The 25,644-nt window shown below is 48.9% G+C and overlaps 1 protein-coding gene across 1 annotated transcript in view; it reads left to right on the top strand.

Moving 5' to 3' along the window:
• The first annotated feature begins 80 nt into the window (after nucleotides 1-80).
• Nucleotides 81-25,644, top strand: part of DTYMK (deoxythymidylate kinase) — a 35,953-nt gene continuing 10,389 nt past the window's right edge. Inside the window, exons 1-4 of the mRNA XM_069727706.1 lie at nucleotides 81-343; nucleotides 2,716-2,824; nucleotides 9,361-9,451; nucleotides 23,789-23,986. Of these exons, the coding sequence (XP_069583807.1) occupies nucleotides 214-343; nucleotides 2,716-2,824; nucleotides 9,361-9,451; nucleotides 23,789-23,986 (528 nt within the window). The 5' untranslated portion in view covers nucleotides 81-213. The remainder of the gene's footprint in view (nucleotides 344-2,715; nucleotides 2,825-9,360; nucleotides 9,452-23,788; nucleotides 23,987-25,644) is intronic.

Here is a 25,644-nt window from a genome sequence, read left to right on the forward strand (position 1 = left end):
ACCTCAGTGATTGGTGCGTTGTTAGGGCAGTGCGCAGTTTCTATTGGCTAATAACTGTTGCACAGGGTTTAGTGCGGCCTGCACGCTCTGTGAGATCATTGGAGCGCGCCAAGTAGGGCCACTTCTGATTGGCTCACGAGTGTGTGCGGGAATTGCGAACGGACAGGGACTGACGTCACATAGTTGTGGTCTCCGTACAGCAGTGACCGGAGAATGGCTGCACGCCGCGGCGCTCTCATTGTCCTAGAGGGTGCGGACAGGGCGGGAAAGAGCACCCAGGCCCGAAGACTGGTGGAGGCGCTGAAGGAGAACGGCTACCAGGCCGAGGGCATGCGCTTCCCAGGTGAGAGCCCCTGTGTTGGGTCCTTAGGCTACTTTCACACTAGCGTTTTCTGCAATCCGTCACAATGCGTCGTTTTGCAGAAAAAACGCATCCTGTAAAAGTGCTTGCAGGATGCGTTTTTTCCCCATAGACTTGTATTGACGACGGATTGCCACACGTCGCATCCGTCGTGCGACGGATGCGTCATGCTTCTGCGGACCGTCGGGAGCAAAAAACGCTACATGTAACGTTTTTTGCTCCTGACGGACCGCTTTTTCCGACCGCGCATGCGCGGCTGGAACTCCGCCCCCACCTCCCCGCACCTTACAATGGGGCAGCGGATGCGCCGGAGAAATGCATCCGCTGCCTCCATTGTGCAATGCGCTAAACGCTAGCGTCGGAATCTCTCCCCGACGCACTGCGACGGGGAGATTCCGACGCTAGTGTGAAAGAAGCCTTATTGGAGGCGCAGCGCCCACAGGATGCGGCTGCAGTACCAGACACGGCCTGGGAACACGGGTGGCGCTGTTTATGCATGGTCTCCAATGCTGGACACCCCCTGTAGTCTGCGCAGTAAGGATCTGCTGCTCCTCTCCTTGCTGTGGTGAGGAGTCTGAGTGGAGGCTGTTATATGGGGTCGGGGTGGGCCCCTGGTGGCTGGCATTGAAGCGAGTGCTGTAGGGTTACTTACTATCGTCTTCATTCCTGAGCGCGTCATCACCACGAGGGGTTACTGGGAATGGAGAAGTATTCGGGAAGAGCACCACGAGGGGTTACTGGGAATGGAGAAGTATTCGGGAAGAGCACCACGAGGGGTTACTGGGAATGGAGAAGTATTCGGGAAGAGCGGAGCGGCTGACATTCACATTTGGGAGTGGAATAAGCCCAGACTGTAATAAATGGAGGGTGTAAGAATAATCGGCTCCTCTCTCCGCTGACCTGTCGTCCTCTTCAGCCTTCTTCACTGTCCTCCAGGGCTTCCAGCGCTGAGTTTTCCTCTGATGCCACGACAGATCACGTCTGTACATTGTGTGTTACCCGTGGGCTGGTGATCGCCTCTGGTCACACACGGCGCCACAAGCGCATGACGCCTTGGTGCAGAGTGAAGAAGGCCAAAGAGAATTTCGGGACCGGCAAGCAGCAAAGTGAAAACTATTTTATTTATTTTAATTTGAAGCAAACTAATTTCACTTTAAGCAAACTCACTCACCCCTATTATATGTCCTGTACATCCTAATAACGCATGGAAACCTTGTATATGTAATGGTAGTGATTCCTTACAAACATCATAGTATACTATTCCTTGGCCTCGGTAGCTAAGCAGACACAACATACACTATTTACAGGATAGAAGAAGGATGTCTGGTTCCCACCACTTATCGCTAGTGATGAAGTCCCAATCCCCCAATTTTTCCCAACAAATTTTCCGCAAATGCCACAAAGTATCTCTCCTACAATACACAAAACAGCACAGAGACGAGCCTCAAAACTGATGGAACAAGGTAATTTGGAGTGATGAGACCAAAATTGAACTTTTTGACTGTAACCCTAAGGCTGGGTTCACATTGCTTTATGGCAGTTCGTTAGACGGACTGCGTTACAACGCGGTGTGAAGCAGTCCATTAACACTGCTATTGACCCCTATTATCGGGCGCATCGCCAACGCATGCCATAATTGGCATGCGCTAGCGACGTGCCATCATTCTGTGACGGACGCAGGCTGCAGCGTTTCCGGGTCCGTTACCGCTAGCGCAGATAGAGCATTTGCGCGATCGCATAACGCGATCTTTTTCAGCACTTGCATTAACGCACTCCGTTTAACGCATGCGTTGGAACGGACTGCACTAACGCAATGTGAACCTAGCCTAAATGTTACATTTGGAGAGAGGTCAACAAGGCCTATGATGAAAGGAACACCATTCCTACTGTAAAGCATGGAGGTGGATCACTGATGTTTTGGCAATGTGTGAGCTACAAAGGCACAGGAAACTTGGTCAAAGTTGAAGGAAAGATGAATGTAGCATGTGATCAGCGAATACTGGAGGCAAATTTGCACTCATCAGCCCGGAAGCTGCGCATGGGATGTACTTGTACGTTTCAACATGACAACGATCCCAAACACAGGTTAATTGCAATTTTTTCTGACACAAATTGTTGAATTCGATGATAAAAACATCACTAATTTATAATAAAACATCATGTTGTGTATGAATGAGAAGATCGGCCCAGTGTAGACGGCAGTCTCTCCGGCATGTGCACATTATACGAGATGACTGAAACTAGGAAGAGAATGTAAACTACATAACAGGAAATCTGAAAACTAATTATTGTAGACTGAAACTATAGCCATCTGTGCATGCTATGAGCAGTAATTCTGTGTTTTGTTTTTTTAGAGCGAACAACAGAAATTGGTCGACTTGTTGGTTCCTACCTTGAGAAAAAAAGTAACATTGAAGATCATACGGTTCATCTGCTGTTTTCTGCAAATCGATGGGAACATGTGTACGAGTGAAATGGTTTTTGTCTTTTTTTATTTTGTCATTTTAAGCAATAATCGCACATATACTTAAAATCGTGCACCAGACATAGTAATGATATGTGGTTAAAATGCAGCCAAATTATTAAGTTATTAGATTTTGGCAGCCCAAGTTGCTCATGGTGTAGTTTTCCACTATAATTTGTAACCCATTGTGGATTAAGTTTTAGTACATTCATCTGACTTAACCTCCTCTCTGCTAAATCACGGTCACTTCTGGAAAAGAGTTGTGGAAAAGTTTTCATATTTTTGCACATGTATGCATAATGGGGCAGCTGTATTGTGCTTTGCATGGTTATGCAATTTACTCCTGGGAATATATAGTTTAAGTTATTCTGCCCTCATTAAAAGGGTTGCACAACAAACAAAGTACATTATAATCAATAGATCTTGGAATAAAAATAATTAACAAAATAGAATGTTTTTAGAAAAAAATGTCCCTGTGCTGAGATAATCTTATAAATGTGCCCCTGCTGTGTACTGTGTAATGGCCATGTCTGACCGTACAGGAACATGGTCTAATCATAACACAGCTCCTGGGTAGGGGAGAGTGCAAAAGTATACATTCGGTTATGGAAATTGTTATTTTCTCCTTCGCCTCATTGGGGGACACAGACCGTGGGTGTATGCTGCTGCCAATAGGAGGCTGACACTAAGTGATACAAAAAAAAAAAAGTTAGCTCCTCCCCTGCAGTATACACCCTCCTGCTGGCTCTCAGCTCCTCCCCTGCAGTATACGCCCTCCTGCTGGCTCTCGGCTCCTCCCCTGCAGTATACACCCTCCTGCTGGCTCTCGGCTCCTCCCCTGCAGTATACACCCTCCTGCTGGCTCTCAGCTCCTCCCCTGCAGTATACGCCCTCCTGCTGGCTCTCAGCTCCTCCCCTGCAGTATACGCCCTCCTGCTGGCTCTCGGCTCCTCCCCTGCAGTATACGCCCTCCTGCTGGCTCTCGGCTCCTCCCCTGCAGTATACGCCCTCCTGCTGGCTCTCGGCTCCTCCCCTGCAGTATACGCCCTCCTGCTGGCTCTCGGCTCCTCCCCTGCAGTATACACCCTCCTGCTGGCTCTCGGCTCCTCCCCTGCAGTATACACCCTCCTGCTGGCTCTCGGCTCCTCCCCTGCAGTATACACCCTCCTGCTGGCTCTCAGCTCCTCCCCTGCAGTATACACCCTCCTGCTGGCTCTCAGCTCCTCCCCTGCAGTATACACCCTCCTGCTGGCTCTCGGCTCCTCCCCTGCAGTATACACCCTCCTGCTGGCTCTCAGCTAACCAGTTCTTGCTTAGTGTCTGTAGGAGGCACATGGGTCTGTTTCAGACCCCAACGTTTTTATTTTGTTTACTTTTCTGTAAATTTTTATTTTTTAATTAACGGAGTGAAGGGGGCGACGGTTCCTTTCAAGGTTCCGATCTCCCCCGAACCATCAACAGGCGAGCACGGCGAGTATACCTCCCCGTACCCTCTCCTGCGACGTGGGAAGCCATGCCTGAGCTCACTTCAGGGGCGACGGTTCCTTTCATGGTCCCGATCTCCCCACACCAGCAGCAGACGACCACATGGAGTGTCGCCTCCATGTATCCTCTCCTGGAACCAGGCCTAATGCCGGACAACTGGCCCTGTCCACCCGGACTGAACTCCGTGGCTGTACAGAGGCCCCTCTCTATGGCGTCCGAGCAGCCCCCACTGTCCCACCACTGTGAAAGCGGATGGCACAAGGAGGCGGACGGTTCCTCTCCACCTCCCTAACAAAGGTATGATGGATTGAGGCTTATCCCTGCACCGTCCACGCTGCACAGAACAGCGCTGAAACCCACATCCGCGGCGGCTCCATGCCGGGACGCGCATCAATGGTGAGTGGATCCATCTTCAGTGGGATATCCACATGCTGACAGGCAGCCGCAGCCACTTCCCTGTGGCCCACCTCTCTGAGGTAACGCTCTGGATGGCTGCAAAAATTTAGTCCCCGGCTTCAGCCGATTTGTAGGCCGCATCCTGGAAGTCCTGCCTGGAACGACCCACTGGTGACGTCCGCCGGCTACAGAAATTTAGGCCCCGGCTTAGGCCTATTCAACATCGTGTCTGTGGCTCCTCCCCCCCAAATTGGCGCTTCTCGCTCTCTGCGAGATTTTAGCAACTCTGCAGCTCCCGGTGGCCATCTTGGTCCACCCGGCCAGCTCACACTGGGGTGACAGTATTTTTGCATTAAAGGGGCACATCGACTCTACATCAGTACCCGGGTAAGGAAGTACCTGGTCTTAAAGGCTGATGACCAGTATTCCCTGGTCTTAAAGGCGCATGACCAGTATTCCCTGGTCTTAAAGGTGCATGACCAGTATTCTCTGGTCTTAAAGGCGCACGACCAGTATTCTCTGGTCTTAAAGGTGCACGACCAGTATTCTCTGGTCTTAAAGGTGCACGACCAGTATTCTCTGGTCTTAAAGGTGCACGACCAGTATTCTCTGGTCTTAAAGGCGCATGACCAGTATTCCCTGGTCTTAAAGGCGCTTGATCAGTCCGAGGAGCCCTCCGCCGCCGACCCCAGCTTTATCCTCTAGTTCCCCTCAGTGGACTTCTTCACTGACCAATCCATGGTTCTCGGACCAAGAGATTGAATCCCTCTGTGTTCCCTCTGTGTTTGGAGTGCTCGCAGGACCAATATACATGGTCCCTATCCTACATGGGAGCCGTCGGCTAGCAGGGGCCGCAAGTATTCTAGAAACGTGCAGGCGTCTAGAAACATACAGGCATCTAGAAAACGGAAGTTTTTCGTTTCCTGCACCCTCACCAATGATTTGATGACAACAAGGCTCTGAATATGGATTGGATATTGCCTGAGCTTGCCAGAGCTTCAGAGACTAAACTCCCTCGAGAGCATTTGCCATTCAATTCGGATAAGCGATTCACTGGACAGAAGCCTCTACGTGGGATGCCATGCCTGGCCTGTTTTTTTTTTTTTTTTAAGGGCGACGGGTCCTTTAAAGGGCACCGATCTCCCAACACCATCAACAGACGAGCACACGGAGTGTGTCGTCTCCATGTTTCCTCTTCTGCATCCAGGCCTAACGTCAGACAACCTGTCCTGTCCACCTGGAGACCTGAACTCTGTGGACATATAGAGGCACCCTTTTTTGGCGTACGAGCTCCCCTCTCTGCATCACCACTATTTAGTGGAGGATGCAAGAAGGCGGACAATTCCTCTCCACTTCCCTGTTAAGAGGTTGATGGATCGAGGGTTCCTAATTTTTATCTCTGCACCGTGAAAAGAGGAGATGGCAAGAGACTATGACCTGCTGGATGCAGCCGCACATTCTGCCATGGGGCAGATTAACCGGGTAGAATCTCCTGTGGTATACCTACCAGTATCCCTACCTGATGGGTCATCAATTAAAAATACCACGGACTGTCAGATAGCAAATCTGGTTCGTTCCGTCTTGCGGCTTCGGGTCCAGCGCTCTATCCTCCCTAGCGGCCGCATGGATTGCTAGAGCAATGGTCTCCTGGCTGGAGACCTTAACTACCTTGATTCACACCAGCAACAACTGGCCAATCAAATCCTTTGAGCGGGAGTCTGACAAAGGATTGTATAAGGATTGTCCAGCACAGTCTAGATCTAAGGGATCTTGGTTCCAAACAGGGGAACGAAAAGTAAGATCAACCCTGGACCTCAAACTTCTAACAACCTTTGACATGGTCCTCCTTCTTTGGATGGAGTTCCTCCGCTCAGCCATTACTTCAACAGAAAAAGGTGCAGTTTCCGGCATCCATCGACATTCGGGTTGCTTGCCCTCTGCAAAAATTCCTTCGCCTTTCCATTCGTCAACAGCATTTTCAAGTCACAACCTTGTCCTTCGGCCTTGCTTCCGCACCCAGAGTGTTCGCTCGGGTCATGGCGGATGTCATGTTTCTCTTGCACTCTAGAGGCGTGCTCGTCCTGCCCTGTTTGGTCTGTCTAGCCGCCCTTCCAGGACTACGCTGAGTCGTCTATATCTCTTGCGATACATTCTCTCCTGGGCTGGCAGCTACACTTAGACAAGTTCTCCTCATTTCCAGCCCAGCAGATATCCTTTTTGAGGATGATCCTGCACACTTCTAGAAAGATGGTAATTCTTCCTCGAGACAAGGTCATGGCCCTGCAACAGGGAGCTCGCGCAAGGAGAGTTCTGAGGACTTGATTACTCACCCCCTCATTTCATTCGATTTGCTAAGAGAGTTCTGAGGAAAAATGGTGACGACAATGGAAGCGGTTTCCTTTGCTCCGCTCGTTTTCAGCAAGTCAAACAGACTTTCAGACAATAGTCTCTGAGCTCCTTCTTCATCAAGGGCCTTTCTCCCGGTTCAATGGTTATTAGTAACTACCAATGCCAGTCTTCTTCTCCCCATCATTATTCTGGAGATCCGAACGGTAGTCTTACAGCAGGTCCACTGCCTTCTGGCGGGTCTCCCTATCCGAATTCAATTGGATAATGCCACGGCGGTGCCTTACGTCAGTCATCTAGCAGGTACCCACGGTCAGGCGCCATGACCGAGGTACCTCACTTTCTCTGATGGGCCGAAGTCTATTATTCGGTGATCTCGGCAGTATATATCCCAGAAGTAGAACTCTGAACGGCAAACAAATTCAGCCGTCAGGGTTCCGCCTCAAGTCAGTGGGAACTTCACCCCGAAGTCTTCCATCAGATCTGTCCTTACTGGAGCTCTCCAGTTGTAGGTGGGATGACATCCAGACTGAAGGCCAATGTATTCGAGTTCGTGGTTCGGCCTCGAGATCCAAGAGTCATCGCTCTCCATGCTCTGGTTCTGCCGTGGTACCAGTTTCCATAACTCCCCTTCCACTGCTTCCGAAAGCCTTTCGGAAGCAGAAAGGGGCCCCATTGATCCTCAGAGATCCGCACTGACCACGTCCGTTTTTTGTTTGCGGAGCTAGTATCTTCTCGCCTTATCGCAGCACAACTGCAAGTAGGGACTTTCTCACAGGGAGTATTCACACGTAGTTCTTCCCTATCGCATACCGTTAGATCATTGGGACCTTATTATTCCTAGGAGCCTTACAGTAGGCTCCTTTTTTCATCCAGGCAGACTTTACTATCAGGGAAAGTCGTCCCGTTCTCCTCTGCGATATTCTCACTCTGACGAGTCTTCGGAGCTAGCTTCTCTGGTCTTTCAGACTTTTTTCCCTTATTACCTTCGAGGCAAGGTTGTCCTCAGGCCATCTCCATCCCTTGTTACCAAGGTGGTACTGTATTACCACTGTTATGAGGGCATAGTTCTTCCCTCATCTCTTTTGGCTCCAGTCCACAAAATGGAATAAGATCCCCCATATTCTGGACGAAGTGAGTGCTCTGAGTAGGTACGTCTTGAGGACGGCGTCCTTCTGAAGGTTGGACGTTTTATTTGGGCTTCCTGACGGTAGAGGAAGGCTTCCTGACATTTTCAGGAAGGGTTTAGCCGTTTCATCGACCATGATAACATGGTGAATTCTTTTCACCATCCAGGAGTCCTTCCGTGCTAGATGTCAGCCTATCAAGGGTTCTAGGCACCAGGCGTCAGCAAGGCACGCCTGCAAGCTTGCGGATTCGTCCAGTCCGCATGCATTCTTGAAGCACTATAATTCCCACACTTCCACAGATGTGAGTCTGGGCAGGCGGACTCTGCAGGCCGCGGTGGCGCACTTGTAAGTAGTGGTTACACAGGGCCTGATCTATTGTTGTCCCCACCCAGGGACTGCTTTGGGACGTCCCACGGTCTGTGTCCCCCAATGAGGCGAAGGAGAAATAGGGATTTTTGTGTACTCACCGTAAAATCCTTTTCTCCGAGCCATTCATTGGGAAACACAGCTCCCACCCTGTTATTAGCTTATGCTTGTTTTTTAGAATATGACATGCTATACGCTCATATATTGTTATTGATCTCCTACTGCTTTTGCACCGAACTGGTTAGCTAAGAGCTAGCAGGAGGGTGTATACTGCAGTGGAGGAGCAAATTTTTTTTTTTTTTTTTTTTGTATCACTTAGTGTCAGCCTCCTATTGGCAGCAGCATACACCCACGGTCTGTGTCCCCCAATGAATGGCTCGGAGAAAAGGATTTTACGGTGAGTACACAAAAATCCCTATATTCCAAGATCTATTGAGTCAAATGTCCTTTGTTTTTGGGAAAATCCCTTTAACTAAAGCTGAATTGTTGTGAATGACGTCATGCACCTTTCTAATATACAAGTGCTTTTTTCCAATTCCTCCCAATTAACGCCTTCTACACAGAATAACAGCTTAGAGCACTCCTGAAAATCAGTTGCACCAATTACCGTATGTGCTAGCTTTTCTGAATTTAGTAATGTTTTTGGGTTTCATATTAGAAAAAGAAATATGCACAACTGCACCAGAGCAGGCGTTCATCAGTTGGCTTTCTTAGATGTTCAGGATGTCTGTTCGCAGACTTGTAACTTGCAGTTTTGAAGTCCTGAAGATGACGCCTATGTATTTTAATTCTTTTTGCTTCCTGTTTTACAGTCCACTAATAAAAGAGAAACTGCGCAGCGGAGTCACTCTTGTGGTGGATAGATATGCATTTTCTGGTGTTGCATTCACAAGCTCAAAAGAGGTAATGTAACGTATATATACCATATTTTTCGGACTACAAGATGCACTTTTTCCCCAAGAAATGGGGGGTGCGTCTTATAGTTGGAATGCAGGCTTACCGGCAGTGGTGTGGCGGCGGCAGAGGTGCGGGGATGATGAGGCGCAATGAGCGGTATGGCTCACCACAGGTGAGGTGACGCAGCAGCCGGGTAGCAGCAGAGCCGGGTGATTCATTGCATTATCGGTGGCGGCGGCCGCCATCTTCCGACCGCAGATGGAGGTCGCGGCGGCCTTTTTCCTGAAGCCGAGATCTAAATCTGCTAACTCGGCTTCAGGAAAATGGCCGCCGCAATCTCCATCTGCGCACGCACAGCCTCCTGCTGCCATTTTCCTGAAGCCCCGGGAAGCAGAGCACTTCATCTGCGCACACGCGGCCTCAGGAAGATGGCCGCCGCCACCAATAAAGCCACGATTCACCCAGCTCTGCTGCTTACCTTGGATCCCGGGCCGCTGCGTCACCTCACCTTTGCACACTCTTGGCATTCTCTTGAGCTTCAAGAGCTAGTCACCAGGAATAGTGTTCACTTCACAGGTGTGCCCTGTCAGGTTTAATAAGTGGGGTTGGGATCATCAGTTGTGTTGTGCAGAAGTCTGGTGGATACACAGCTGATAGTCCTACTGAATAGACTGTTAGCTGCTTTTTTTCTTGCCATAATACAAATTCTATGTAAAGAAAAACGAGTGGCCATCATTACTTTAAGAAATGAAGGTCAGTCAGTCCGAAAAATTGGGAAAACTTTGAAAGTGTCCCCAAGTTCAGTTGCAAAAACCATCAAGCGCTACAAAGAAACGCTCACATGAGGGCCGCCCCAGTAAAGGAAGACCAAGAGTCACCTCTGCTTCTGAGGATAAGTTTATCCGAGTCACCAGCCTCAGAAATCGCAGGTTAATAGCAGCTCAGATTAGAGACCAGGTCAATGCCACACAGTTCTAGCAGCAGACACATCTCTACAACAACTGTTAAGAGGAGACTTTGTGCATCAGGCCTTCATGGTAAAATAGCTGCTAGGAAACCACTGCTAAGGACAGGCAACAAGCAGAAGAGACTTGTTTGGGCTAAAGAACACAAGGAATGAACATTAGACCAGTGGAAATCTGTGCTTTGGTCTGATGAGTCCAAATTTGAGATCTTTGGTTCCAACCACCGTGTCTTTGTGCAATGCAGAAAAGGTGAACGGATGGACTCTACATGCCTGGTTCCCACCGTGAAGCATGGAGGAGGAGGTGTGATGGTGTGGGGGTGCTTTGCTGGTGACACTGTTGGGGATTTATTCAAAATTGAAGGCATACTGAACCAGCATTGCTACCACATCATCTTGCAGCGGCATGCTATTCCATCCGGTTTGCATTTAGTTGGACCATCATTTATTTTTCAACAGGACAATGACCCCAAACACACCTCCAGGCTGTGAAAGGGCTATTTGACCAAGAAGGAGAGTGATGGGGTGCTACGCCAGATGACCTGGCCTCCACAGTCACCAGACCTGAACCCAATCGAGATGGTTTGAGGTGAGTTGGACTGCAGAGTGAAGGCAAAAGGGCCAACAAGTGCTAAGCATCTCTGGGAACTCCTTCAAGATTGTTGGAAAACCATTCCCGGTGACTACCTCTTGAAGCTCATCAAGAGAATGCCAAGAGTGCAAAGCAGTCATCAAAGCAAAAGGTGGCTACTCTGAAGAACCTAGAATATAAGGCATAATTTCAGTTGTTTCACACTTTTTTGTTAAGTATATAATTCCACATGTGTTAATTCATAGTTTTGATGCCTTCAGTGTGAATGTACAATTTTCATAGTCATGAAAATACAGAAAAATCTTTAAATGAGGTGTGTCCAAACTTTTGGTCTGTACTGTAGGACCTCTAATGCCACTTCAAACCTGGATAGGCCCCAAAAAAAAAAAAAAAAAAACACGGTACATTTTGTAAATTTCCATGAAAAAATGAAATATTGCTGCTGCATTTTTATACCTCATAAAATAACATTTCTCCTTCGCCTCATTGGGGGACACAGGACCATGGGTTATGCTGCTGTCTCTAGGAGGCTGACACTAAGCTGAGACAAAAAAAGGTTAGCTCCTCCCCTGCAGTATACACCCTCATGCTGGCTTCCAGAGACCCAGTTTAAGCTTAGTGTCCGTAGGAGGCACATTGATTTTTAATCCTCATGGATTTTCTTTTTTTTTTTTTTTTTTTTCATTTTCAATCTATTCCGGACGAAGGGGGCGACGGATTCTTCTAAGGTCCGATCTCCCCCGAACCAACAACAGGCGAGCACGGGAGTTTCACCTCACCGTATCCTCTCCTGCGACGTGGGAGCCACTGCCTGAGCTGACCTTTTTTGGGCGACGGTTTCTCCCCTAAAAGGGCCCCGATCTCCCCCTTTTTTATACAGACGAGCACTGGTGTTTTACCTCCAGTATCCTCCTCTGCAGCCAGGCCTTTTTATTGCCGGACATCTGCCCTGTCCACCAGGTTCTACCCTCGGCTGTACAGTGGTCCTATCCCCGTGGCGTCCGTGCAGACCACACTGCATCACCAATGCTCTGCGTGACTCAGGTGGTGGACGGTTCCTCTCCACCCCCCATCGGGGGCCGGTGGATAGAGGCTTCCCAACCCCTGCACCATCCCTATTCCAAGGCACCCTCTCACCTCCAGATCAGGGTAAGTGTCCTGTGGGGGGATTGGGGGGGGTCGCCGGCGGTTCGGAGGGCTCCTCAAACTTCTGGCACATCGGCAGGCTGATACCGCTCATTGGGGGGCGGTGTCCCCGTTTTTTTCGGCTCTTGCGCCGGGCCGAGGCTGCAAATTTAGCCCCCGGCTTCGGCCTAGCCGCTGGTCGCCGCCGTTGGGCTCCGCCCACTCCTGCACGTCACAGCGGCGCCGCCCCCCGGTCCTGGCGCTTCTCGCAGCCGCCGAGATCTCTCTCCTGATCTCGGCGGCCATCTTGGTCCCTCACTACAGCGCCGCAGCTCCTGCCTGTCGCATCTCCGGTGTGTCAGTGGCCCACGTGCAGCCGGCTTTCACTTCTCAGAGGGGAATTCTTCGCAGTTCGTCTTCCCTGGACAGCGGGACACAGGACCGGGGTAAGGAGACATCGTTAGCTCTCTTCTGCAGCGCCGCCCTCTCCAGGCCTCAAAGCTCTCCCCTCTGCTCTGCCTGCGATGCTCCATGTGCCCAGGAGCCCTCCACCGCCACCGACTCCGGTGTACCTAGTCCCCCCCCGTGGGTCGCCTCGCTTTCACAGTCCGTGGATTTTTTAGCTAACGCCATCAAATCCATTCAAAATCCTCCCGGGGAACGAGGCAATCCGTTACAGGTGTTAAGAGATCCCTCCATAGCAGGGGAATCGTCGGCCAGCAGGGGCCGCTCTCCTCTTAAAGAGGCACGGTCATCCAGAAAACGGATCCGTACTACCTCTCCTGAGCGTTCACCTCGCCACTCAGACTCTGGCAGCTCCACCTCTCGCTCTCCCTCTTTGGGGGCTCGCAGCGTTCACGACTCTGAACATGAGTCCGAGATATCTTTGGACCCGGAGGCTCCGGAGTTCAGAGCTACGGTTGACTCCCTCATTGTAGCAGTCAATCACGCACTTAAGGTGGATGACGACTCTAATTCCGCTCCGGAACACGCGGTCTCCTTTTCCAGAACCAAACGTTCTCACAAATCTTTTGCCTCTCATCCAGCCTTCCTGGATATAGTCAGGCGTCACAGGGAGCGCCCAGACAAGCGCTTCACGGGTAAGAAGGACTTGGTTTCCAAGTATCCCTTCTCAGCTGATCTCGTGAAAGACTGGACGGATCCCCCTACTGTAGATCCGCCGGTCTCGCGCCTGGCTTCTAAAACTCTTCTTTCAGTCCCGGAGGGCGCTTCAATTAAGAGCCCCACTGAACGCCAGATAGACTCCCTAGCTCGGTCAGTGTACGAAGCCTCTGGCTCTTCCCTGTCTCCCTCCTTCGCCGCGGCTTGGGTGACCAAGGCTATGGTTTCCTGGGCGGATGCTCTAGCGAAATCCATTAATGAGCAGGATCTCCCCTCTGAAATGGCGGACCTAGCTAAGCAGTTAGCCATGGCCAGTGATTATGTGATGTTCGCATCCCTCGACGCGGCGAATTGCGCAGCATCGGCGGCTTCCAACGCCATCGCTATTAGAAGGGCTCTTTGGCTCAGAGATTGGCGCGCAGATTCTTCCTCTAAAAAATCCCTGATCTCTCTCCCTTTTCAAAGCGGGCGTCTTTTCGGCGAAAAGCTTGACCAGTTTATTTCCGACGCCACAGGGGGAAAGAGCAAGTTTCTTCCCCAACAGAGGCCCAAGGCGGCCTTCCAGCGCCAGCCTTACTTTCGTTTTCGGCCTTTTCGTACCAGCCCAGCCTGGTCCAATCCCTCCGGTCTTCCCAGATCAGACCGTTCCGCTCGCACAGACAGAGACGCTCGTCCATCCTTCAGGCCTAATCCTTCCTGGAGCGGGAAACCGAGGCAGCCCAGAACCAGAGGTTCGAGACCCCCCAGATTCCCGTCTCAATGACTTGGGAACGGCGCCAGTCGATACCATCAGAGTAGGCGGACGTCTACTCCTTTTTCAGCAAGCCTGGCTCTCCGTCGTTCACGACGAATGGGTCAGGGATCTGGTATCGTCTGGCTACAAGATAGAGTTCTCCTCTTCTCCTCCAACTCGGTTTTTCCCCTCTCGTCTCCCCAGTTCGGGAGCTCAGTCTCGCGCCCTTCTTTGCGCCATCCACTCCCTCCGCCAGAGCGGGGTCATTGTTCCGGTCCCGGAACACGAGAAGTTCAAAGGCTTCTACTCAAACCTCTTCGTCGTGCCAAAGAAGGACGGGAAAGTGCGTCCCATTTTGGATCTGAAGCTCCTGAACAAGTGCGTAAGAGTCCGGCACTTCAGGATGGAATCGCTCAGATCGGTCATCTCTTCCATGGAAAGAGGGGAATTCTTGGCCTCGATAGACATCAAGGATGCCTATCTTCACATCCCGATTTTCCCGCCTCATCAGAGGTTCCTCCGCTTTGCCATTCTGGAGGATCACTTCCAGTTCACGGCCCTACCCTTCGGCCTCGCCACGGCGCCCAGGGTATTCACCAAGGTCATGGCGGCTGTCATGGCCATTCTTCACTCTCGAGGAGTCGTCGTGTTACCGTACTTAGACGACCTCCTCATAAAGGGCCCGTCTTTCCAAGCCTGCGAGTCAAGCGTCCACATTACCCTGGATTCTCTTTCGCGCCTGGGCTGGCTGATCTCCTTTCTGGGAATGATCCTGGACACTTCAAGGGGGCTGGTCTTGCTTCCTCGGTCCAAGGCCCAAGCGCTCCAACAGGGGGCCCGTACACTCTGCCATTCTCGCCCGTGAACCATTCGGTTCGCCATGAAGATCCTGGGAAAGATGGTTGCGGCAATCGAAGCGGTTCCCTTTGCTCAACTCCATCTTCGCCCCTTGCAACAGGCTCTGCTGGACAACTGGGACAGGAGTCTTTTTTTTCTCTCGACCACCCTTGTCCCGTCCCCAAGGGTCAGACAATCTCTCGTTTGGTGGACCCTGGGCCCATCTCTTCGCCAGGGGAAGTCCTTCCTTCCGATCCGCTGGTTAGTGGTGACCACCGACGCCAGTCTTCTTGGCTGGGGGGCGGTGTTTCTTTACCACTCTGCCCAGGGCCGTTGGACTGTTCGGGAATCCAGACTCCCCATCAACATTCTAGAGATTCGTGCTATAAGACTTGCACTGAGTCACTTCCACGCTCTGCTCGCGGGTCACCCAATACGAGTCCAATCGGACAACGTCACGGCGGTGGCTTACATCAACCACCAGGGGGGTACCCGCAGCAGGGCAGCGATGCGGGAAGTCTCCCTCATCCTTCGTTGGGCCGAAACCAACCACTCCATCTCCGCGGTGCACATCCCGGGAGTCGAGAACTGGGCGGCGGACTTCCTGAGCCGCCAGGGTCTTGCCTCGGGGGAGTGGGAACTCCACCCAGAGGTTTTCCAACAGATCTGTCTTCGTTGGGGCACCCCGGACGTGGATCTGATGGCGTCCAGATTGAACGCCAAGGTCCACAACTTCATTGCATGTTCTCGGGATCCCAAGGCCATAGGAGTGGACGCGCTGATTTCTCCGTGGCATCAGTTTCAGCTCCCATACGTGTTCCCTCCCCTTCCCTTACTGCCGAAGGTAATCCGAAAGATCAAGACGGAGGGAGTTCCGGTCATTCTGGTCGCTCCAGACTGGCCTCGTCGCGCGTGGTACGCGGAACTCGTCCAGCTCGTAGCCGACGTTCCCTTGCGGTTGCCAGACCGTCCAGACCTACTTCGCCAAGGACCGATTTACCATCAGAGCTCAGGGGCCCTACGTTTAACGGCGTGGCTGTTGAAACCTGGATTCTAACTCGTGCCGGTTTCTCTCAGCAGGTCATCCCCACCATGTTAAGTGCTCGCAAGGCGTCTTCCGCCTCTATCTACCACCGCGTCTGGAAGACCTTCTCATGGTGCAGGCTCCGAGGGCACCCTCCGCTCGTGTTCTCTATACCTTGTATCCTGAATTTCCTTCAGTCTGGTCTGGATTCCGGTTTGGCCCTGAGCTCTCTTAAAGGTCAGATCTCAGCCTTATCCGTGCTGTTCCAGCGTAGGATTGCCACCAACCTTCAGGTCAAGACTTTCATTCAGGGAGTCTCCCATGTTGTTCCTCCCTACAGGATGCCGTTGGAGACCTGGGATCTCAACTTGGTCCTGGGGGTTCTCCAGGAACCTCCGTTCGAACCCCTTCAAGACGTTCCGCTCTCTGTCCTCTCTTGGAAGGTCGCCTTCCTGGTAGCGGTGACGTCCATCAGAAGGGTTTCAGAGCTCGCCGCTCTATCCTGCCGGGCACCTTTCCTTGCCTTTCATCAGGACAAGGTAGTCCTACGTCCTTCTCCGGCATTTCTTCCAAAGGTGGTCTCATCTTTCCACCTTAACGAGAACATCATTCTTCCCTCCTTTTGTCCGCAGCCCAAACATAGGGTCGAGAAGGCTCTCCATACTCTGGACGCCCTTTTCGTGCTCCCGGTGGGTCACAGAAAGGGTTTGGCTGCGTCTAAATCCACGATAGCCAGATGGATCCGATCTGCTATCCAGGAATCCTATTGGGTCAGGGGCAGTCCTATCCCGGCGGGGATTAGAGCACACTCCACTCGGTCGATGGGTGCTTCCTGGGCCATCCGGCACCAGGCAACAGCGGAGCAGGTTTGCAAATGGCAAAAAAGAAAAAGTGGGCGCGCACTTACCCTGTTGCGGTGAATATCACTTTATTAGGACATATAAACAAACGGATAGCAGGGAGGGATAGGGTCAGCCACGGACAACGATCGTTTCGTGCTCTACGGCACTTCAACGGGTCCTAATGCTGAGTGGAACAGGAAGGAGTTTTATAGACCCATCTGGATCCCAGACTCCTCCCCCTGGACTCCAAACATAAACAGTGTTACATTTAAAACAAAATGGTATTAAAAACAACAATAATAAAATAGCACATGCTGAGAACTACAAATAAACCGAATACAGCTTTTAGAAACCAAGATTGAGACACTTTTATAAGAAAACCGACATGTCGACTTTGTCATTTAAACCAGATGGTCCTGCTGCGTCTGCGCGCAGGATCCATCTGGCTTCTCTGCGCAGCAGGAGGCGGCGCAAATCCCCTCCTCCCTCAGGCAACGAGACCCGCTCCAAACCCGCAAATCTTAGTACTTGGGCATCTCCTGCATGGCAAGTGTGTAGATGGTCTATTAACCTTGGAGCTCCTTTCCCTGTTCTAATGGAGTAAAAATGCTCCCTAATCCGAACAAACAGTGGGCGGAAGGTTTTGCCAATATAGAAGCGTCTGCACGGACAAAAAAGAACATAGACGACATGGGTAGTCCTGCAAGAAATAAAGTCCCGTACAGTGTGCTGGATATGACCTACTCTAATTCTATTACCCGTATGATGGTACTTGCAGAAGTTGCAACCCCCGCATGTGAAGTTGCCTTCAGGGATACTATCTGTGAGCCAATTATTTTTGGTAGTGACAAAGCGGTTGCGGACTATGCTGTCTCTAATGTTTGTACTGCGACGGCTAGCAAAGAGAGGTCCCCTATCTATTATTTCTTTGAGGTCAGTATCTTGACGTAAAATACACCAATTTTTACGTATGACAGTTCTGATGTGGTTGTCAAGAGGGCCAAACTTAAAACTGAAGACAAACTTTTTTTCTTCTTTTTGTCTTTTTTTGGAGGTGGTGGAAACATCCGTGGCTGCTGCTTTATCGTAGGCATTTTTTAAAATAGATGGGGGGTACCCACGTTTCTTAAATCTTCCAATCAAATCGACTGACTGCTGCGCAAAACCTGCAGGATCACTATTGATTCTCTTAACCCTAAGAAGTTGACTATAGGGCAGAGATCCCTTCATGTATGGCGGATGAGCACTGTTATAATGTAATAAAGAATTACATGCCGAGGGTTTACGATATACTCTAGTGGAGATCCCCCCGTCCTCAATGCATAACTGGACATCCAAAAAGACCAAGTTGGTGCCTCCAAATTGCGAGGTAAACCCCATGTTCATGGTATTGGATGTCCCCAGGTACCTCACGAACTCCGTGAAGGCATCCTGGTGCCCATCCCACACCATGAACATGTCATCCACATACCTAGCATATAGCTTGATATGTCGAAGAAATGGGTTTTTGTTGGAATAAATATATTCCTCCTCAAACCTCGCAAGAAAGAGGTTTGCCAGGGTACATGCGACGGGGGTACCCATAGCGGTACCCACCGTCTGCAGGTACCACTGGCCGTCAAAAGAAAAAGCATTGTGTTCTAAAATGAACGAGAGTCCATCACAAATGAACTCCACAGTGTCATGACCAGTGGGAGTATTCTCCAAAATGCTTCTAATTGTTTCCACCCCCAACTTTTGTGGAATACGTGTATAAAGACTTTCGACATCAATCGAAGTCAGAGCATATGACTCCTGCCATTCAAAATCCTTAATCACATTCAGAAAGTCTCCCGTGTCTTTAATAAACGAAGGGACATCCAACAACAGGGGGCGCAGCAGCCAGTCGATGTAAGAGGAGATAGGCTCAGTTAACGAACCAACCCCTGACACTATGGGACGGCCAGGGGGGGCTTCCACTGATTTGTGTAATTTCGGTATGTGATACCAATGTGGGCGTCTCGGAAAATCCGGTAGTAGCTTTTCAGCCTGTTTACAAGAAAACACCTTTTTATCCACAAAATCTCTTAGCAACGAACGCAAGAGATTTTTAAATTTTACCGTAGGGTCCCCCTTAAGCTTCAAATACGTTGTATCATCTGACAACTGTCTCAATGCCTCTGTTTTGTAATATTCTCTTGTAAGCAGCACCACGTTGCCACCTTTATCCGCACTACGGACAATCACATCAGACCAGCCCTGTATTTCACCCAAAGCTTGTTTTTCCTTTAAAAGAAGGTTTTCTATGGGCTTTTCATATATTAAAGCCTCCATATCTTTTAAAACCTGCGATTGGAAAACATCTACAAGATTACCTGGGGCTACTGGGGGCATATAGGTAGATTTATTACCTCCAGTAAAAGGTGCAGTTACTTTATCTTTATGACTTGCAGAAACCGGAGTAATGCTCATAGAATCCAAAAGGTCACGGGTCTCTTCCCGCACATCACCAAATGGGTCCTCTGTGACAAAAAAGCCCAGGGGACCCACATGGCAAGGTGACTCACCTGGGAACACTTCACGGGGGGTGGCATGGTTACTAACTGCAGAAAACGACTTAAACAAATGGATCTTGCGAACCGCCTTGAAAAGGTCGATTTTAAAATCTACCAGATTAAATGGTTCTGCTATACAAAAATTCAATCCTTTGGACAACACCGACAGATGTGCTTCACTCAAGGTTCGTGGGGTTAAATTAACAACCGCTACTTCGTTGGCCGCCACGAAACTTGCCGCCTTTTTTTTGGATTTTCTTCTGCCATTTCTCCTACCCCCTCGGCGCGTCCTGCGTCTAAAGGGGAAACACCTGAGATAGATGCTGGTGGCAATGGCATTTGGTTTTTAGATGTACAAGGATCCTCGGTAGCACTTGAGTCTGAGTCTGTTGTAAGGTAATCTTTTTTATTTTTGTTCTTTTTAAACAGGGACTTGTTACGTCCTTGTCCCTTGTTCTGATTCCATTTGTTGCGGGATCTGCGATGGCCTTCTGATAGGCTGCCTTTATTCCAAGTAAAAATTCTGTCTGTTTCAAAATCAATTTTGTCTCTTATAAATTTGTCTCTTTTCCTTTGCTTTATATCATTTTGCAAAATGACCAGTTTTGTATCCAGTTTTTTGTCAATAGTTGACCATTGTGTGTCAGACAACCTGGTTCTCAATTCTTCTTTAGTTTTAGTAAGTTCGGCTTTAGTGGCTTCATAATTAATAATGTTTTGCTTCAACACGAGGCGGAGTAATTCCTGGGAGCATTGTAGTAAGATTTTCTCCCACTCTTTAATGAAGGATACATTATCTTTATATTGAGCCATTTCTTTTATGACACGCAGTCCTCGCGGTACTCGACCGCACTCCATGTAGGACTTCAAAGAATTATTTGTCCAAAACAAATTTACCTCTCTTTCTGCGGCCATAAATAGTTTGTGTTCCAGCGTCTTTGTGCTAAGTGAAAAAACGTTGTCGTGTAGTTCACATTCAGACAAGGCCACAACGTGGTCCAGCCTGCATACCTTCACAAAGCATTACAATGTTCACATCCAATCCTCTGCGGACGCGGCCCTTGGCAGGTGTATCCTGCAGGCGGCCGTTGCGCATTGGTAGTCAGATGGTACACGGAGTTACTTGGTTGTATTGTTTCCCTCCCAGGGACTGCTTTGGGACGTCCCATGGTCCTGTGTCCCCCAATGAGGCGAAGGAGAAATAGGGATTTTTGTGTGTACTCACCGTAAAATCCTTTTCTCCGAGCCACTCATTGGGGGACACAGCACCCACCCTGGTAGCCTTACGGCTTGTTATCTTTTTTAGTCTTTGACTGTTGTTTGACAGGTTATATTCTAATGTTTTTTGATATATTGTTCTTATTATCCTACTGCTTTTGCACTGAACTGGGTCTCTGGAAGCCAGCATGAGGGTGTATACTGCAGGGGAGGAGCTAACCTTTTTTTGTCTCAGCTTAGTGTCAGCCTCCTAGAGACAGCAGCATAACCCATGGTCCTGTGTCCCCCAATGAGTGGCTCGGAGAAAAGGATTTTACGGTGAGTACACACAAAAATCCCTATTTTACAAATTGTGCTGATTTAAAGCAGACATGTGGGAAATGTTATTTATTAATGTTTTTGTGTTGTAGGATTATCTGGATCAAAGGGATAATCATTCAAAGTTTGAAAATTGCTAATTTTTGTACATTTTTGTCAAATTTGATTTTTATTTTTTTTTTAATTTTTTTTATAAATAAACACATAACCTATTGACCTAAATTCACCATTATCATAAAGTATAATGTACCACGGAAAAACAATCTCAAAATCAGTGGGATTTTTTGAAGCGTTCCAGAATTATTACCACATAAAATGACTCTGGTCAGACTTTACAAATTTGGCCTGGTCACTAAGGGGTTATACAGCCCTTCTTGGGTTCTTGAGACTGCCCATTTTAAAGGCAGTAATCTTGCATGTAAGCTTCTCACCTACTGGAATAATGAAATGATCTGTCTAAACATTTGTAGGCAATATCGGACATCCATTAACCCCCTTTCTGACATATGATGTACTATCCCGTCGAGGTGGGGTGGGCCCGTATGACCACCGACGGGATAATACGTCATATGCGATTGACGATCAAACATGATCCCAGTGTTCCGGCGGTATAGGAAAGCATCGCGCAGGGAGGGGGCTCCCTGCGTGCTTCCCTGAGACCCTCAGAGCAACGCGATGTGCTCGCGTTGCTCCAAGGGTCTCCTACCTCCTCCCTGCAGGCCCCGGATCCAAAATGGCCGCGGGTTCTGCAGGGAGGTGGCTTACCAGCGCCTGCTCAGAGCAAGCGCTGGTAAGCCTACAGCCCTGCATGTCAGATCGCTGATCTGACACAGTGCTGTGCAAAGTGTCAGATCAGCGATCTGACCCTATAACATAATATTCAGATGTGTAAATAAATAATAAATAATAATTACTAAATAAAGAGGAAAAAAAAAACATTGTTCCAATAAATAAATTTCTTTATCTAAATAAAAAAAAACAATAAAAGTACACCTATTTAGTATTGCCGCGCCCGTAGCGATCCAACCTATAAAACTGTCCCTCTAGTTAACCCCTTCAGTGAACACCGTGAAAAAGAGGCAAAAAACAACGCTTTTATCATGCCGCCAAGCAAAAAGTGGAATAACACGCAATCAAAAATACGGATATAAATAAAAATGGTACCACTGTAAACGTCATCTTGTCCCGCAAAAAAAATTTGTCAGAATCATCAGGATCCGTTGAAGCGTTCCAGAGATATAACCTCATAAAGTGACAGAGGTCAGAATTGTAAAAATTGGCCCGGTCATTAACAAGCAAACAACCCTTGGGGGGTAAAGGGGTTAACTATTGTTTAGATTGAATCTGTGCAGGGATTAAAAGGAACCTGTCACCAGAAAAAAAAACCCACTATTAGGCCGGCGTCACACTCGGCGTAAGACAATACGGTCCGTATATTACGGCCGTAATACGCATAAAAGTCCCCAAAATAGTGGTCTGTAGCTCCTCCGTAGGCAGGGTGTATCAGCGTATTTTGCGCATGGCATCCTCCGTATTTAATCCGTATGGCATCCGTACTGCGTGTTTTTCTCGCAGGCTTGCAAAACCAACATACGGATTTACAATGGATCCATGTGTTAAAACAAAAACATATATACTGTGTGTGTATATGTATATATATTAATATTTCATCCAGCGCGAGATAGCTTTAAAGCCGGTAATTCAATTGCCGGCTTTTGCTATCTCCTTCCTAAACCCGACATGATATGAGACATGGTTACATATAGTAAACCATCTCATATCCCCCTTTTTTTTTTTTTTTGCATATTCCACACTACTAATGTTAGTAGTGTGTATGTGCAAAATTTGGCCGTTCTAGCTATTAAATTAAAGGGTTAAATGGCGGAAAAAATTGGCGTGGGCTCCCGCACAATTTTCTCCGCCAGAGTAGTAAAGCCAGTGACTGAGGGCAGATATTAATAGCCTGGAGAGGACCGCTGTCTGTCCTCGGCGCTCTGCTTCTCTGCTCTGGCTGTGAGCGCCGGGCAGCCGGAAAGCAGAGCGGTGACGTCACCGCTCTGCTTTCCGGCCGCTGTGCTCACAGCCAGAGCAGAGAAGCAGAGCGCCGAGGACAGACAGCGGTAGGTAAGTATGTAGCGGTTGTTTTTTTTAACTTTAACGATGGTAACCAGGGTAAACATCGGGTTACTAAGCGCGGCCCTGCGACGAAACAAAGTTCTGGACTTTTTTCCCCGACCAGCGACAGCACAGCAGGGGCCTGATCGCTGCTGCCTGTCACACTGGACGATATCGCTAGCCAGGACGCTGCAACGTCACGGATCGCTAGCGATATCGTCTAGTGTGACGGTACCTTAACACCGCTGCGTATTTCTCGCAAGTCACACTGCTGGTCCGTGTGTAATCCATATTTTTCTGACTTTCATTGGTGATTTTTTTTTTTTTTTGCGCAATAAGGTGACAAACGCAGCATGCTGCGATTTTCTACGGCCGTAGAAAGCTGTAAAATACGGCAGATAGGAGCAGGGGCATAGAGAATAATTGGGCCGTGTGTAATGCGTGTTTTACGGACGTGTTTTATGCGCTCATACGTCCGTAAAACTCGCTAGTGTGACGCTGGCCTTAACCTGCAGATATTGTTACTCTGCAGGTCAATAGCGTTACTAACCTGCTGAACGCTGTGGGGAGAAAATGAACTTTATTCCCCCCGGCAGCATTCAGGTTCAGTCAACTGCACCCCCGACCCTGACTGACAGCCAGGCCCAATGCAGAGCCAGTGTCCATTCTTGTTTACCTTCTGTAATAGAAATTTCTTTGCTACCTTTTCTCACATAATCTTTGTATATATGATTTTGTAGTTGAAAATAACCTTATTGTTAATAATAACAATATTTTTCTTTTGGCTTCTAAAGAATTATTGGATTATTGCTTCAAAGTAAGCTGTCACAAATAGCAATATGAGCTTATTGATATATTTCTTTTTTTTTTTTTTTTTTTAGCAAAATGTTGATCTTTTCTTTCATCCTTTTTATTTCAGAATTTTTCTTTACATTGGTGTAAGCAGCCTGATGTTGGCCTTCCGAAACCAGATCTTGTCCTCTTTTTGAACATAACTCCTGAGGCAGCATCTAAACGTGGGGACTTTGGAAATGAACGTTATGAGACCAGTGCCTTCCAGCAAAAGGTGCAGAAGCGCTATGCTGAACTAATGGAAGACAAATCTCTGAACTGGAAGGTAAAGGAAACATACCCAATGTAAGAATATACCCTTTAGTGTCCTGGACCTCACAGAAACAGAAGAAAAGAAAAAAAAAACCTTTTCACCCTTGACATTAAATTAATGCACAGGTGCACAAATACGCTATGCGACCAATATACTACTATATCCATTCACAATGCGTCAGCACACTGACTGTTGAGTACATGAGAGAACATTTTGCTGCAAAACGTTAAAAATTTAAAGGTACTTACGGTGTTTTGATCAAAGAGCACAAAAGCCATCCAACAACGTCAAGGTGACCTTTTAGTATGGTTGTTCCCTATCGCTAATGTCTTACCTCTATTAACCAGTCTTGTGTGAATGTGGAGTGAAAAGGAAAGCAAGAATAGCTCATAACAAAAACTTTGTTTGGTTTCAATTAAACTCCAATATTGTTAAAAATGTAAAGGTTACTTAGTAAGTACTCTTACTTTGTCTCCTCATTGGGGGACACAGGACCATGGGTGTTATGCTGCTGTCCACTTGGAGGCGACACTATGCATAATCTGAAAAAGATTAACCGTGGCTCCTCCTCTGCAGTATACACCCCTGGACGGCGTCAGCCTTCTCCAGTTTTTGCTTAGTGTCGCATAGGAGGCACACCTAAGATTTTTTTACTCTTTTTTTTTTTTTTTTTTTTTTTTCCCGACGGATTACAGATGAAGAAAAGTGGGTCTCCTGTGAGACTTCCGGCATGGCTCCTTCCTCTGCGTCTGCTTCAGATCCGACCCCCTCCCGGACTTCCGCGCCGGCCTGGAGCCTTTCTGGGCATTAGGCATGGAATTTAGGCCACAGCTTCGGCCTAGCTGAAGCCGCCGCCTCCTCTCCTCCCCCGGCCCGCCCCCAGATGACAAATATGGCACTCTACAGCAGGGGTGGGCAATTAATTTTGCCATGGGGCCGCATGAGAAATTTGGATGGTTTTAGAGGGCCGGACTAATATAATTAACTCATTTTTACCCAATACTGTAGTATACATATATATAACAAGGCCATCTGCATGGGGCATTACAGCTGGCCGGTTCCATGATACATATGATGGGCAATGCCCCATACAGACACTTGCGCCATATAGTGCTGCACAAACATTATGGCCCCATATACTGCAGCACAAACATTATGGCCCCATATACTGCAGCACAAACATTATGGCCCCATATAATGCAGCACAAACAGTATGGGCCCCATATACTGCAGCACAAACATTATGGGCCCCATATACAGCAGCACAAACAGTATGGGTCCCATATACAGCAGCACAAACAGTATGGGCCCCATATACAGCAGCACAAACAGTATGGGCCCCATATACAGCAGCACAAACTGTATGGGCCCCATATACAGCAGCACAAACAGTATGGCCCCCATGTAGTGCTGCACAAACAGTATGGGCCCCATATACAGCAGCACAAACAGTATGGCCCCCATATAGTGCTGCACAAATGTTATGGCCCCCATATAGTGCTGCACTGTCGGCTGCGCCCGGGGCCCCCTGGATACGCCACTGCTGAGACCACCGCTGATACCCGAAGGATGGAGACCATCAGCCAGCAACTTTCTTCACCGCAGCATCCCGCACGGCGCTGGAGTGGCGTACGCAGGTGACGTACGCACGTGACGTACAGGGCCGATGC

Source organism: Ranitomeya imitator, chromosome 5, assembly GCF_032444005.1.
Source record: "Ranitomeya imitator isolate aRanImi1 chromosome 5, aRanImi1.pri, whole genome shotgun sequence".
Lineage (NCBI taxonomy): Eukaryota > Metazoa > Chordata > Amphibia > Anura > Dendrobatidae > Ranitomeya > Ranitomeya imitator.